This window comes from Lolium rigidum, chromosome 1 (genome assembly GCF_022539505.1).
Source record: "Lolium rigidum isolate FL_2022 chromosome 1, APGP_CSIRO_Lrig_0.1, whole genome shotgun sequence".
NCBI classification, from domain to species: Eukaryota; Viridiplantae; Streptophyta; class Magnoliopsida; order Poales; family Poaceae; genus Lolium; species Lolium rigidum.
Window position 1 is genome coordinate 239,829,615 of NC_061508.1, and position 14,903 is coordinate 239,844,517.

The 14,903-nt window shown below is 46.5% G+C and overlaps 1 protein-coding gene across 1 annotated transcript; it reads right to left on the reverse strand.

Moving 5' to 3' along the window:
• Nucleotides 1-501: 501 nt before the first annotated feature.
• Nucleotides 502-12,443, reverse strand: LOC124691772 (mitogen-activated protein kinase 11). Its single transcript, XM_047225047.1, has 9 exons — nucleotides 12,132-12,443; nucleotides 8,948-9,356; nucleotides 8,312-8,439; nucleotides 7,408-7,467; nucleotides 4,907-5,056; nucleotides 4,661-4,816; nucleotides 4,353-4,564; nucleotides 4,174-4,275; nucleotides 502-1,456 (listed from the first exon to the last, which is right to left on the reverse strand). The coding sequence occupies exons 1-9, from the start codon at nucleotides 12,156-12,158 to the stop codon at nucleotides 1,435-1,437; spliced, it is 1,266 nt and encodes a 421-aa protein (XP_047081003.1). The 5' UTR covers nucleotides 12,159-12,443; the 3' UTR covers nucleotides 502-1,434.
• Nucleotides 12,444-14,903: the final 2,460 nt, after the last annotated feature.

Consider the following 14,903-nt stretch of genomic DNA (forward strand, 5'->3'; position numbering starts at 1 on the left):
GCGCTGCTACGACGCCTTGCCGCCCCACCCTGCCTCAATCTCCTCCTCCACCGATCCTGGACCCGCCCTAGCCATCCAACTAAGACCTTGTTTACTTCTAGGGTATTTATGGGGATGGGAGGAGATTATTTCGTATCCCGGAAAATCCCCACTAGTTCGTTTACTTCTTCGGTTTTGAACAACATAATCCCGAGATATCCCCTCCCATCCCCACATTTTTTGCCTAAATCAAAAACTCTCCATCATAGTAGTATAGTAGTGTTTTTTTGGGGAAGGGTATTTGAGGGGATTGGATGAACACCAAATCCCCTCCCATCCCCATACCTATTGGGAAGAAAATTACAAGAGAAGTAAACATGGCCTAAGACCAGCAGCCATCGTGTCTGTCTCCGCTGCCAGTCTTAAAAACCATTTTGTTGTACACACACAGAGAAATGTGCATTGTCTTAAAAACACACAAAAACAATAAGTCCTCACAAGAACAAAATATAGAAGAAACGGTTGTGACTGGGTTGATTCTATAGCTTGCCCAGAACAGGCAGATCTGGCAAATCAACTCTGACAGGCTTATTGACATAATCATGCACGTGGCATAAGCAATTTACAATTTTCCATGCATCTGAAGAACACAAAACTGAAGACTCTAACATCAAAACCAGCAAAAGGAACGACTTATATACCCTGCACACACCACAACAGTTCGCTTTGGTCTTCGGCATTTCCACCTTTGCACATTTCTCACATCTACTGTTGGAAACGGTTCAGATTGATGCTCAAGTTCCTTTTATGACACCGCAAAACACGGCTGAGGTCCCTGGCGGTATTCCTCAAACAAGTGATGGGAGTAAATCGCGACAACCAAGCTGTTTGACCTTGGCACGTCACAGCTTCTTCATGGATTACCTTTGCGAAGGAGCACAGCTAGATCCAACTGCTGTGGTACTTTGGTTCACTGGAAAGCTAGCAGAACATCCATGAGTACAATCTGTACTTCTTCCAGCTTTCATTGCAAAAGTATATTCACACCTTGATGATTGGCGGATAGAAAGCCAGACCTCTTCGTTCAACAGGGTAATGCGAGTTGTGGCACTTAGTCATTCAATAAATCCCTGGCATGCTGTAGTGTACATCTGGAACTGGGCCATGAGAAGCAGCAACTGCTTGCATGATTCTGTCACTTGTATATCAGTCCTGATACCATCATGATGCAGATAGAAATACAAGTTCCCTAATCTGGAGTCTACAGACTCCTCCAGGCACATATTGTGTTGGGCCAGTTGCACAAAAGCGGGTGTCCCCTAACTGCTGGGTTCTGAGTTCAGTCCTTCATCCGGAGAGCACAGGATACTTTGTTGCCAAAGAAGTATGGATGGTAAGCTCATTGGATCACTCATATCCTTTGAGCTCAGCTGTCAAGAGGACGTCACACGTCCTCTAACGATGGTTGAAGGATTGCCTGCAAAAGAAGAAAGGCTTTAGTACCCCACATCATCATTCGGATTTTTTTAAACTTTGATGGCTAGTGAAACAAAAAAAAAAGATAACTTGGCAAAAGCAGAACACCGTATTTTTGAGCAATGCAACATAGTGAAACCAGCTATATTTCCAAGTGATCTCTGAATTTGAGAATTCCAAGACACATCTAAAGGATGCTTTCTACTAGATAATGCCATATGTTTATGGTCCATTGAAGGCATTGCAACAGGGTGCAGTGCTGTTGGCCCATGTTTGTCTACAATTAAAAAATAGATAATAAAAGAAATCCCATGGCGTGAAGACAGTATGGAGTTATATGTCAGTATTACATCTCAAAAGGCTGGCGCTAAATATCCCACCAGCTAAATGGACAAACTAGACCACTTGTTGTAGGTCATCGATTCTCAGAAGTTCAAGCAAAGACTCACTTGATGGGGAGGCATCACAAGAAACTAAATCTTCCTGGGTCTCACTAGGATCATCTTAACTAAAAGGTCGTTCTGCATATTAATTTTGCTTATATAAGCATCAACGGAAAAAAAAACTGATGTAACATACTTGAGACATGTCAATCATTGTCAGGTAATTTGTGTATTAAAACTACTCATGACCCTCCCCTCCACCCCTGCCACCTCCGCCAGCCGGCCTGCCAACTAGCCATCCCCCTGCCGCCAGATCCCTCTCCTCCCGGGTGGCCTCGCGCGGGGCGACTCTGAAGGGCCCCCGTCAAAAACCTAGCGAGCCTCCGCCGGATCCCCTTCAAATGGCAGTTGCTGCCGGCGCCGGGCGGTGGTGGCCATGCCCTGCCAGCAAATGGTCGGAGGGTGATCGCTGGGGTCGCGCTGGTAGAAAGCGGGCAGCGTTTTTGGCAAGGATGGCGGCTGGCGCGGATCAGCGGGTTGGCAGCATGGGTCAGCCTCATCTTGTCGACTTGTCGTAAGTCATCGATTCTCAGAAGTTCAAGCAAAGACTCATTTGACAGGAAGGCATCACAAGAAACTAAATCTTCCAGGGTCTAACTAGGATCATCTTAACTAAAAGGCGGTTTTGCATATTAATTTTTCTTATATAAGCATCAAAAGAAGAAAAGAAAAAGATGTAACATACTTGAGACATGTCAATCATTGTCAGGCAATATGTGTATTAGAACTACTGATGACCCTCCCCGCGACCTAACCCTCCCCTCCACCCCTGCCGCCGCCGGCCAGCCAAGCTAGCCTTCCCCCCGCCACCAGTTCCCTCTCCTCCCGGGTGGCCTCGCGCGGGGCGACTCCGGAGGCCCCTGTCTGAAACCTAGCGAGCCTCTGCCGGATCCCCTTCCAATGGCCGCTGCCGCCGGCAGTGGCGGCCACGCCCTGCCGACAAAGTCAGACGGTAATGGGCGGGTGGACTCCAACAGACCCCTACGTGCGGAGGCGGGCCATCACTGGGGTCGCACTGGTGGAAAGCAGGCAGTGTTTCTGGCGAGGATCTGCGGGTTGGCGGTGGTGGTCAACCTCGTCTGGTCGACCTCATCTTGGCAGAGCGGCGGTACTTGGCATGGAGGCAGCTCCCTCCAGTGTGGCGGATTGGCTCCTCTGGGGCTGCTCGTGGCGGATCATCTAGGAAGCGAGGTTCCGTTCGGTCAGGGCTGACAATGGTGGCGCCGTGGGCGTCGTTACCTTGTTGAAGGCGTCATCGCTGCGAATCAACTACCCCCGCACAGATATTCCAGGGGAAACCCTACATCTGGGTCTCCCGGATAGGACGATTGCAACACGTTCGGTGCTGTTCTCCCTCTTGGGGGCACCGTTTTGGAACAGGTTCTGGCTGGAGGGGTCTTGTCATGTAGCGGTGTTGCATCTACCACATCAACGACGCGAGTCCTGGCGGCATGATGCAGGGGTTTCCGTGACAGGCGTGCCAAGGGACTCATGCAGGGTGGAGGCGCTGTATGGCGCCGTGGTGGCGTCGATGGCAGACTTGGCAAGGGTTATGCGGATTTCTGCCCAGGAGATGGCTCAGAGGTTCGACGGAGGCCGCTGCTTTTGTAGCGAGGACATGAGGTGCTCACTAAGGGTCTCCTGGTCTGGATGTGTGCTCCTGTTTTGCCATAGGGTGACTCGGTAATGCCCCCGGTACCTAGCTGATGGGATGTTGTTTGTGTTTTTAGGGCATAAGGCCGTGATGGCATTTTCATCTCCAATTGTCGGGTTTGTAGGTGTTGTGTGGCGGCTTCAGGTCATTTTGATGTATGCTCTTACCAGTTCTTTGTTCAATAAAATGCAAATAAAGACCGTAGGCATCTCTTAGATGCAGAGGCCAGAGGTCTCATCCTCTATTTCGAAAAAAATGTGTATTTGAACTACTAGTGATAGAAAATTTGTAGAAAGACTTTGAACTTTTCCCACTACTTTCATTTACTGAGGTTCACAAGCAAGATGCTTTAATTTGGAAGAGGCCTTCAACGATTCTATCTATAGATAGACCTACTGGACAATTAAAAATATTATAACTAATGAAGAGAAACAAACTCTGTTCTAATTAGGACTGGATGTTTCATGCTCGGTAGAACTTTGAAGCTTGACAAGAGAAAGGGTGCAACCGAACAAGAAACAAGTTTGATAATGGATGCTTTATTTTTCATGTTACGCCATTGGCTACCAATACATATATTGTTGGAGCATCCCTTGTATAACAGATTAGATTAGAAGATACCTTGGCAAAGAAGAATGCTTCCTCTGTGATGAAACAGCTGATCCACTTCCGCTGTCATTTTCCTCGAGTTCAGCAAAGCGTTTCTTACATTTGTCAACAGCGCTGCAAGACCAGAAGATGCTAGCGTATCAGACATGGATTATGACTAAGAGAAGATAAACAAGCATTCAATATCTGACCTTAAATGAACAAAGTTTGGCCTTTCTGTCCCACTGATATGCTCATTCAGTAACTGAGGATGATACTCCAAAATTTCTTTAAATATCAGTTCCTTAATGTCATCCTTTGTTACTCTACGGCCTTCAAATTCAAATTCAATTTTTGGTATTGGTTGAGAAGATGGTTCTCGCTCTACCTTTGCTAGACCATTAAAGTATGGATCTGCCAATGCCTACAATTAGCATATTATATATATCAAGATCATAATTTCTGGGCAATGTCAGAAGCAGATCACAGGATCAGTTAAAAGTTTAGTTCTATGACATACCTCTTCAGCAGATGGGCGATCCTTTGGATCAAAAGCTAGAAGCCTCCTAAGCAATTGCAACGCTAATGGATCAGCCTTTGGAAATTTCTGTGAGAACGAAGTAGGCTGTTTCTTCCGCATGGATGTCAGATATTTCCTTGCCTTGTCATTCCGCACCTTGGCAGATGTAAGAAAACAGTGGGGAGTTTTAGAAGCAGACACAAACTGTACCTTTGACAACAAACTTTCAGAGAGAAGCTATTTTACCTTAGAAATAGCATCTAAAGATGGTGTCCCTAGAACATCAGTTATCAAATCCAGCTGGTGAACAACATTTTTACCAGGAAATAGAGGCTTCCCAATCAGAACCTCCGCGAAAATGCACCCTATACTCCATATATCGATTGCGGGTGTATACTGCATTCAAGAAGATGGTAAACTTCAGTGACACAAACGATAGGCCATGCCAACTCAAATTAGGACCAGTGGAATATCTTATTTACAGAAGAAATAGAATAGGAAATAAATTTCACAGCTGCGTCGTCAATACCAACGCGTGTAACTGGGACAGTCAACTTCAAATTGGGACAGTTTCTTAAGATAACTAATGATACGCACCATTCATTTGCACAAGTAATAGATATGTTTCTAACTTTGCAATAAGCAGCACGAGCCAGTGCCGGAGGGATTCATTTGTGAAGTTTCATGCACCAGCCAGTAGAACCAAGAGTCCGAACTGCTGGAAAGGAGGGCAATCCACATACTGTAACACCCCCTCTCACGTGTGACTCAATGAGGCTTGCACGCACGTATGACTTGATAAGGCCTATTCGTGGACAGAAAGAGGACGTGAGCATTTTAAAAAAAATTGTGAAAGCCGAGACTTGGACTCAAGACCTCTGCTCTGATACTATGTTAAGTTTCACACCCCAACCAGTAGAACCAAAGGTCCGAACTTATGGAAAGAAGGTGGGCAATCCCATATGATGTTACCATTTACTTGCAAAAGATTGCTAGTAACAGTTGTTATGTCTACCTTTTCTACGGATTATCAAGAGGGTGTAAAAACAGGTACGTTGTGCAGAAAATAATTAATGAGGCAAACAATAGAAATTCCTGGAAAGGTCATCCAGCTATATACAGGCTTATTTAGCCTGACTTAGACCAAGTCAGTTTACTGAATGACATATCTATAGTTTGTGACTCATGAGTCAAATAAGGTATCTACTTACAAGCTCAAGTTGTCTGGGTAAATCTAAGCTTATAGGCCCTGATAAGCTGCGAACAATTCAAACCCCATGTGTATATAATGTTCACACTTATATTGGGGAAAACAGATAAATTAGAGTTATATTTATGGTGGAAATGCGGTTATGTCTACTAATTACCATTCAGTTGTGAATCGTGGATACCATATAAAATGGACACCCTTAAGGTCAGTAAGGAACAACAGGACAACACAAAGAAGAAGCACCTGAAGCAGTTGGCTCTTGAACAAATTTGATTAAAGTATTTACTGCTTTGTTTTCTCAAATATACGCTACCTTGGGTGCAAGATCTTAAAACTCCCTACTGCAAGAGTATGTCAGCATGTCAGTTCTTCATACTTTTTAAGGCTTATTATGGCAAGATAGTTGCCGCATCATATATGAATATAGTATTTCTATTCACATATTTTAGTTCCATTTCAAGTTTTTTATGTGTAATACAGGTTTTGGTTAGTGTCCCAGTTACTTCGGTACCTAGTGGGCTTAATAGGCCTCCAATGTAGAGACCTTCCATTGGCGTATATCCAAAGGGAGGTGTCATGGCATTAGGGACACAAATTTGTGGAACTCCAAAAACCCTAGCCGTCACTCCCCACTGATGAAACTTTAGCCATGTGTGTCAGTGCTAGCACCCCAGTTTTCCTACCCTATACGCGTGGATACCTTGGGAGGCATTGTTCCGAGACTGTCATGCAACTTGCAATGATGATAAACAGCTTTGTGATGGCCCAGAGGTGTAGCGGCCGGACCACGAGGAGCTACTACATTACTAGTACAGCTATGACTAGCCGATCAAGTCGGCATGCTACATTGACTCCATTTCCGCTACTAGAGTATTTGTAATCTCGTGATCTAGATCTAAAGCTGCAGTGCTCCTTGGTATACAATGTGGAGTTCTAAGCATGCACTGCTATCCTTAATCATTCTATTGTTTGCGGCCATATGATGGCATAGTTAGAAGTTGGAACAGCATATAATATGGAATTATGAATCATGAGCTTTACTTCTTCATTGCAACTTCGCCATGGTGCATTTGCTGACTTATAACTGTATGATGAGTTGGTGACATCATTTGTTTGCTCAAGTTCACGAATACAGGTGCAAAAGATGTACTACTCCCTCCGGTTCATATTAATTGACTCTAATATGGATGTATCTAGACACATTTTAGTTCTAGATACATCCATATTGAAGTCAATTAATATGAATCAGAGGGAGTATATGTTTCTTTTGGTGTTAAAGGAATATATGTGTATAGATATACTAACCCAAATTTTAATATAGAAGTCAAAAGTCCTTATATGGACAATTGCCTCATACTCACTACAAGGTGAGGCAACTGACCGGGCACGGGATATTCAGTTCCAGGACAGCATTCCAATAATGTCATTTACCACTACCAGTACCACCGCAAAAAAAATGCAGCCTATTAGGTTTGCATCGTCAATATGTATACACGTCAGTCTCTCTAACTTCTGATCAATCGCAAACAACCCTTACCTTAGAATAGAATGACCCACAAAGTTCAGGTGCTCTATACCATCTCGTTGCCACATAGTCCTGCAAAATATTATTTATTTTAATTTAGAGGTTAATTTCACAGTAGTAAAATGAGTACATAATAAGAAACAGTGGATGAACAATGGAAGATCCATGAGCAGCCCCAAGCCCTAATATCAGGTAGCTTCATGACCATCAACCCCCAGTCCAACCCTAAAACCAAAGAATGAGAAAACAGCCTCGTGACCACTAAATTCTCAGGCATTAGGGGTACGTCTCAATTGTACCCAATATGTATCTTACCAAAATTTTGGTCATGCCTAAAAAGTTGGTCATTGTTTGGATCGTGGCCAATCTTTTGGCAAGCCAATGCCCCTTTTGCTACTCTAGTTCAATTTTCTGCCGATGTTGGCCAACTCGAGGGCAAGCAAGAGCCTTCACCAAAAATTTGGCTGTTTAGGCAAACCTAGGCTCAGAGCAAACACACCCTAGATCCACTTAAAAGTGAAACTAGATGTCATCTTGTTTTAACTTACATGTGATGTGATAGTGCATTAATCATTTACATCTTCACTTCCCTTTTCTTTCAATCATTGTATCTCGAATGAGGCTATCTGAAGTTCAACTTGCATGGTTAGGTGCTAAGGGAACTCCTATTCTAAGTTCATAACATGACAAACGGTGCGTGTCACAAGGATAATGTTGGAGTAAATACGCCAACGGCTATTTGCTTGCTGCATCACGTAATGCGATGGCACATGACAATTCAATCGATTACGAATTACAGTAACCGATTGAACCAGCAGTTGAAACTTAAAACAATCAAGTAACAAACTTCGAGTACTATAACATAAACCAGTAATATATGGTAGGGCTATTAAGATAAAATAAGAGTAATGCTTACTGTCCAGAAGACTGTCGTAGGTGCATCATTGAATGCAACTCGAGCCAAGCCAAAGTCACATATTTTGAGTTTGCAATTTGCATTAGCAAGCACGTTCTTGGGCTTCAAATCTCGATGGTAGACATTTGCTGCATCAAATCACAAACAATATTTAGCCAGCTCCGATCATACATAGAAACTGACAATGTTATGTAACGTCTCAAAGCTAATAAACGCAAAATCATGCAGCAGTATCAAGAAGGTATGCTAACAGTGACAACCAAGTTTGACAGATTAAGCACTAATACCACTGTTTGCTAAGATACTTCAGGACCTGACCATAACAAAAAAAATGACCATGCATGCCATAAGAGTAGAACTAGGAAAAAACATCAGCAAATTCAAAAATAAATTACTATCACCGACGTAAAAAAATCTATAATTCTTCCAATATCATCTCAATAAAAGAAAATATCAAGGGGGATCAATTTGTCAAATGGTTAAAAGTTTTATTCACATGCAAATAAATAGCATGTGTGCAGGTGCAGGAAATGAAACAAGAATCAAATGCTACATGGGGTGTTCCATACGAAGAGAAGCACATCTGCACATGTCACACTGATCTTCATAAACTAAAAACTGTGGCGGAGTCAATACCTGTGTGCATATATTTTAAAGCTCGAAGCATCTGATATAAGAAAAACTGATAATGCTCCCTTGTTAAATCATCATTAGCCTTTATGACTTGATGAAGATCCGACTCCATAAGTTCAAAGACAACATATATATCTTTGAAATCCTTTTTAGATGGGGGAAGCAAGATATGCTTTATCTCTACTACATCAGGGTGCCTAAGAAGCCTGAGAAGCTTGATTTCGCGGAGTATGCGTGCAGCATCCGATATATGCTCAAAAATGTTGTGTATCTTCTTTATTGCAACCTTCTCTCCTGTTTGCGTATCATTTGCAGAACATACAAGTCCATAACTACCTTTGCCTATGACTTCCAGCACTTTGTATCGATTAACATCGCCATATTCAGTAAAGAAATCCATCTCCGCTGCACTCTGAATTAGGGAGAGTAATCAGACAATCAATACAGTATACACATAAACATACGGAATGCAGAAGAAGATGATCATTCATGATGGTACCATGACTTGGTTACCCTATAATCAAAAGGAATATGTATAATTTTGACACCTCAACTATTGGGTTAGTGTAAATTTGATTTCTGAACTCTTACAATTGTGCTTTTGTTTGCCCTTCAACACTTAATACCGTGTACTTTCGGTCTCCGGGGGTTTTTACTATTTCAAAATGGTTATCAACGTGGTGCCTACATGTAGGCTACATCACCTCTAGTCCTCTACATACTTGCAACATCGCCAATTTCTTCCTGACAATTCTACACATTTATTAAAAAAAGTGAAAAAAATATGGCATGTATTCAAACAGGATATCTACAAATCTATTGAAGACACATGAGTTTCAAGAAAATGGGGAAAAGAAAACTATCATAAAAAGTAAAAATATAAGCAGTAAAATGGGAAAATAAAATAATCTCAAAAAATTAAATTTCCTATTTACAGAATTTCAAAAGAAGGGCAAAAGATAAGAAAAACTACTAAAAAGGGTAATTAGAAAGAAAAAAAATGAAACTGAGACTTCATTCCAAATTTGTTTTTCCTGTTATTTTTCTCAATTCTTTACAATTTTCGGTTTTCCCTTTTCCTTCTCTCAAAATTTCTCGTACATACAGAATATGAAATATCTTTTTTTATCTTTTCTCTCTGCTTTTTAAATAGATTTATGGAATTTTCAGAATGAAATTGGTGATGTGGGGGTGGTGCAGTAGCCTACATGTAGGCACCAGGTCAGCCAAAACTTCTTTGGAAATGGTCAAACCACCTTTGAGGGCCAAAGGTACGGTAATAACAGTTGAAGGGCAAAAATATCTGATTGAGGGGCCAAATCTACACTAAGCCAATAGTTTTTGAGGGACAAAAGATACATATTAGTCCAGTCTAGGACACTGGAGATGTAGTGCTAGTATCCACACAAATAACCCTCTGAACCCATAAGAGCATCTCCATCGGGCGGCCCCAATAGCGACCCTAACAGCGATTTGGGGGCCGGCTACGTTTTGGGCTCACACCGGCACGCCCATAAAGCGCTGCGCAACTTGGAGGCCAATAAATGTGCCAGCAACCCCGTGTCGGCCCCTACGCGGAAGGCATGAAACGGGCACGCCGGCGCCTCGCGACACCTAGGATTCCGCGTGTGGGGCCATCATGTCAGCGACTCCACGGCCGGCTCTATCTTTAAATGCGACGCCTTGGATGCTCGGATCGCCGTCTTTAATGAACCCACCGGTTCCTCATGCAGAGATGCCGCCGTAATGCGCACACCGACTAGAGACCGTTCTATTCAGTGCACCCTCTCCGCTCACCTCACCGCACTCGTCTCTACACCACCGCTGCACTGACCTCCACACCATCGCCGCACTGACCTCCACACCACCGCCGCACTCGCCTCCACACCACAATGTCGCGCTGGCTCGCCACCACCTACTTGATGTTAGGCCGGAACGGCCACACGCCGCCAGCGGAGCCACAGCCAGAGCCTGTGGCCCCACCGCAGTCCGACAACCGAGCTCGAGCTGGCGGACTTCAACTTTGACTACGACCGCTTCTCCGACGACTCCGAGTTCGACGAGTGGAACAAGGTGTTCATAGCAAACGCGGAGGCAAGGTCACGGAGGAGCGGGCGGAGTGGGGCGCCGAGGAGCAGTTCGAGGGTGACGCTGAGCAGGCGGCGATCCTGACCTCCTTAAACGTGCAACACGACGGGAAAATCCGGGATCAAGTGCGCAAGGAGACCAACGCCGCCACCTTTGAGCGCGCCGTCGAGATCCGGCGCGAGCGGGCGCCCACAGAGGAGGCTGGTCACTTCTTCATGGTGGCCGAGCGGCTGAGGCTGCTTGAGCTCAACACTCGGCGTCAGGCCGAGGCGGCCGCCCGCGAGGAAGAGAGGCTCACCAAGAACAAGGAGTCTCGCCAGTGGCGGGCGGCGCTGGCCTTCAGCACCGACGGCAAGCTCCGATGAGGGCGATGCTGCACCGCCACATACACAAAGCAAGGGCAAAGAGGCGGGCGCGGGAGGCCGCGGCAAAGGGGAAGAACGACAATGAGGCAGATCCATCGCGCGCCCCAACCGACGGCCAATAGACTAGGGTTTATTTTAGTTTAGTTCAAATTTCATTAAAACTTTTGTAAAGGAACCTAAATTTGAATGAAATTTTGCAGTTTGTTTACATTTGTTTGTTCAATTTTTTTTTAGAGATTCTTATCCGGGTGGCCGGTGTGTGCAACCTCTCCCCAAATTCGGGAGCAGGTGCCGGCACCCCCAATAGGGCACTGCCGGCGCACCTGCCAGTGGGCGCGCCGGTGGAGATGCTCTAAGGGACCTTTGGCCCTTGTAGAACCATCTGTTTATAACACAGGAGCATCCCTACAACTTACAGCCTTGGTCATGTCATAATAGACTGCATCTCGCGAGGAATCCTTGCATCATATAAAAAGTGCATTTTCACGGAAACAAAAAGCCTGACGAAGTTATGGATGTGGTGCATCGCCAGGGCACACTGAGGCATGATGTGCAAGATTGCTGTTGAGGTGGAAGGCAACGAATTTTTTGTTTGGAACCATGGCATTTCCGCAGCCTAGACTAATCATGGCCAGTTCGAGCCTCTTAAATCTAGTGTTTGTCACCATTCCTAGCATTTTCACTAAACTCATCTAATCTAAGCAAGAAAAAACAAAGAACCCAAGAGCTTGAACCTTCTTGCGCAGATCGCTGTTCTGCATCTTGGAGCCGGTAGCGGAAGCTTCCCAAGATGAACCTTTCTTCCTTCTTTCTTTTCCCTCTTCCCAGGATCCCACCGGCCTTCCACCTGGATGCCTCTCGCTCAGCAGGCGCAGGTCAGCCGCACTTTCCCCACCGGCTCCTCCTCCGAATACCGATCCCGCAGTCGTCCCTGCCCCACCTCTTGCTCCTCATGCACCCCTCGCCGCCGACGCACGTCGCTGCCGCGGCCGCCGCCACGGCCAGGTTCTTGCAGGGTTCAGGGAAGATGGGGAGGAGCCGGCAGCCGCTTCGGATCTGGGGAGAGGGGTGGAGGAGGCGTCGCGCGCGGGAGGGGATGGGGGAGAGGCCGGCGGAGGGGGCGTTTCGACTTTCGACGGCGTGCTGCTGTCGTGCGGCAGCGGGCGAAGCTTGGGTGACCGGGATGGCAGGGCGAGTGGAATGAGAGAGACGAGGGAGGGATATTTTCTGCTCCGTTTTCTCCGCGTGGCACGGTGAGCTCCGCGTGCGCCGCCGGTAAATCCGGTATTATCTCGTGGGCTGGACGCAGATGAGCTTTAAGAGCATCTCCACTCGTCCCCCCGACGAGGCCCTCGGCGAGCGTTTTTTCCATCCGGACGGCGTAATTCGGCCCAGTTGCGCCCCCGGTTCCTCGTTTTCGTCCGGATTTGGGCCTAAATTCATCCGGCGATCCCATTCCCGGCCCCCCGGGGAGCGCTCGGGGACTCCGGACGAAACGAAAGCGCGCGTGGCCCCAACTTGTCGGCGACAATGGCCTCCGATCTACGGCAAAACCCTCGTCTTCCCGATCTACGGCAATACCCTCGTCGAACGAAAGCTTTCAACTCTCAAGTGCTGCAACATAGATAGATTATATATATTTCGAATATAATTCGAATAAACATAAAAATTACATATAAAAACTTTAAAACTAACTTAAACTACTTCTTCTTCTTAGAAGGCCCCGCCTCATCGTCGTCGCGGCGACGCTTCCGGCTCGTCACCTCCTCGTCGGAGGAAGTTGACTCCTCCTCCTCGTCAGTGTCCTCAGCCTCTTCGTTGTCCTCCTTCTTTTCCTCGGCCTCTTCCTCCTCCTTTTCCTCGGCCTCTTCCTCGGCCTGCTCCTTGGCCTCTTCGGCCTCCTCCTCGTCCTCCTCGTCGTCGTCCTCGCTGGCCGGCGGAGGGGAATCGTCGCTGCTCGGACGATGCAGCTTTATCCCACCAATGTCGCCATCCGGGCGGCTTCCCTCGGCCGTCGGTGTTCGATGGCCAAGAGAGATCGCTCATGGTTGACGGAGGATGGTGATCGACGAGAGAACAGATGAATGGCGTCGGCCGTCGGAAACCGTATATGTAGGTCTCTCGATGAAAGAGAGCGGCGGTTGCTCTTCCGCGGAATTCGTGCTCCATTACGGCGGTTCTCGCATCGAGGCCACTTCGACCGTTCCCGACGAGTCGTTTCGGCTCTCCAGTCCACTTCGCGACGGTTCAATGCGTCGAGGGAACTCCGACGATTGCCCTTCCCGGTGACTCGCGCCGTCGCTATGCACGCGGTGGGTGCGCGTCCATGGGCTCGCGGCTGGAAAAATGGGCATCCCCAGGCCAAAAACTTCATCCATCCGGCGCTAAATAACGCCGGATTTCGGCCTGGGGAGCCCCAACGGCTGGGGATGCTCTAACTCCGGGGGCGTGCTACCATAGTGGTTTTTCCTACACTTTTCCTTGCCACGTTTTATGAGTGCTGCTATACACACGACAAAATTCATCCGATCTCTGTACGATCGAATTTATCACACGCAGAGCAATGACCGGTTTGGTTTTGAACTGGAACTGTGAGATTGGATCGGCAAGATAGACCCCCTCCACTCCGCGTATAAACATATCTCAAATAGCCCTAGGCTTTCCGGAAAGAGCTAGTAAAAATAGGTGTATTCTTATCCGTTTATTTAAAATTTGAAAAAATGTTATTTAAAAGTTTTTAATTTTTTTGAAAAAAATATTTGCATGTACATATTAACTTGATACTTAGTGCCAATTCCCCAGAAAACATACCATTGTATCTGACTTATGTAAAACTGACAAAATATGCAAACGACACTATAAAGACATCTTCAGCGGCTCGACGCATTTCGGATGCAAAAGGGGCCGCGCGTGTCCATTTGCATCGCCCGTGGACGCGAAATTGGCCTTTGGACTAGGACTGACCATTTGCGCCTAGAGGTGACCCCAACGGCAAGATGCATTTCACACTTCCCACATTTTTTCATTTAAATAAAATAATTTACATAGCGTTAAAAGTATAAAACATAAATACATAAAAAGACTATGGCCTGCTAAAACCGTAAGCCTAGCCTACTCCTCACCGTCGCTGGGCAGTTGGATCAGGTCGACAACGTCTGGGATCGCTAATGGCCGTTCAGATGCAGCGGAGCATATGTCGCTGCGACCGGTGGTGGAGGTGGAGCGGTCGCTGGTGCCCACGAGGGCAGAGGCAGCAACGAAGGCGGCTAGTCCAGACCTAGCGTGACCTCGAGCTCCTAATGCGCGTGCGGCGCTGGAAACTGGCGCCCCTCCTCCCACCCCAGGCACGCCTGCCACTTCGACATGGCGGCGTGCCAGCGGGCTCTCTCCGCCAACAACGCAACCTCCATGTTGTCGTCGTTGCGAGCTTCGTCCCTTGCCACCCCTCCGTTGCTTGTACCATTGTCGGAGCCAAAGGTATTAGGGCATCTCCAACGCTATGACCC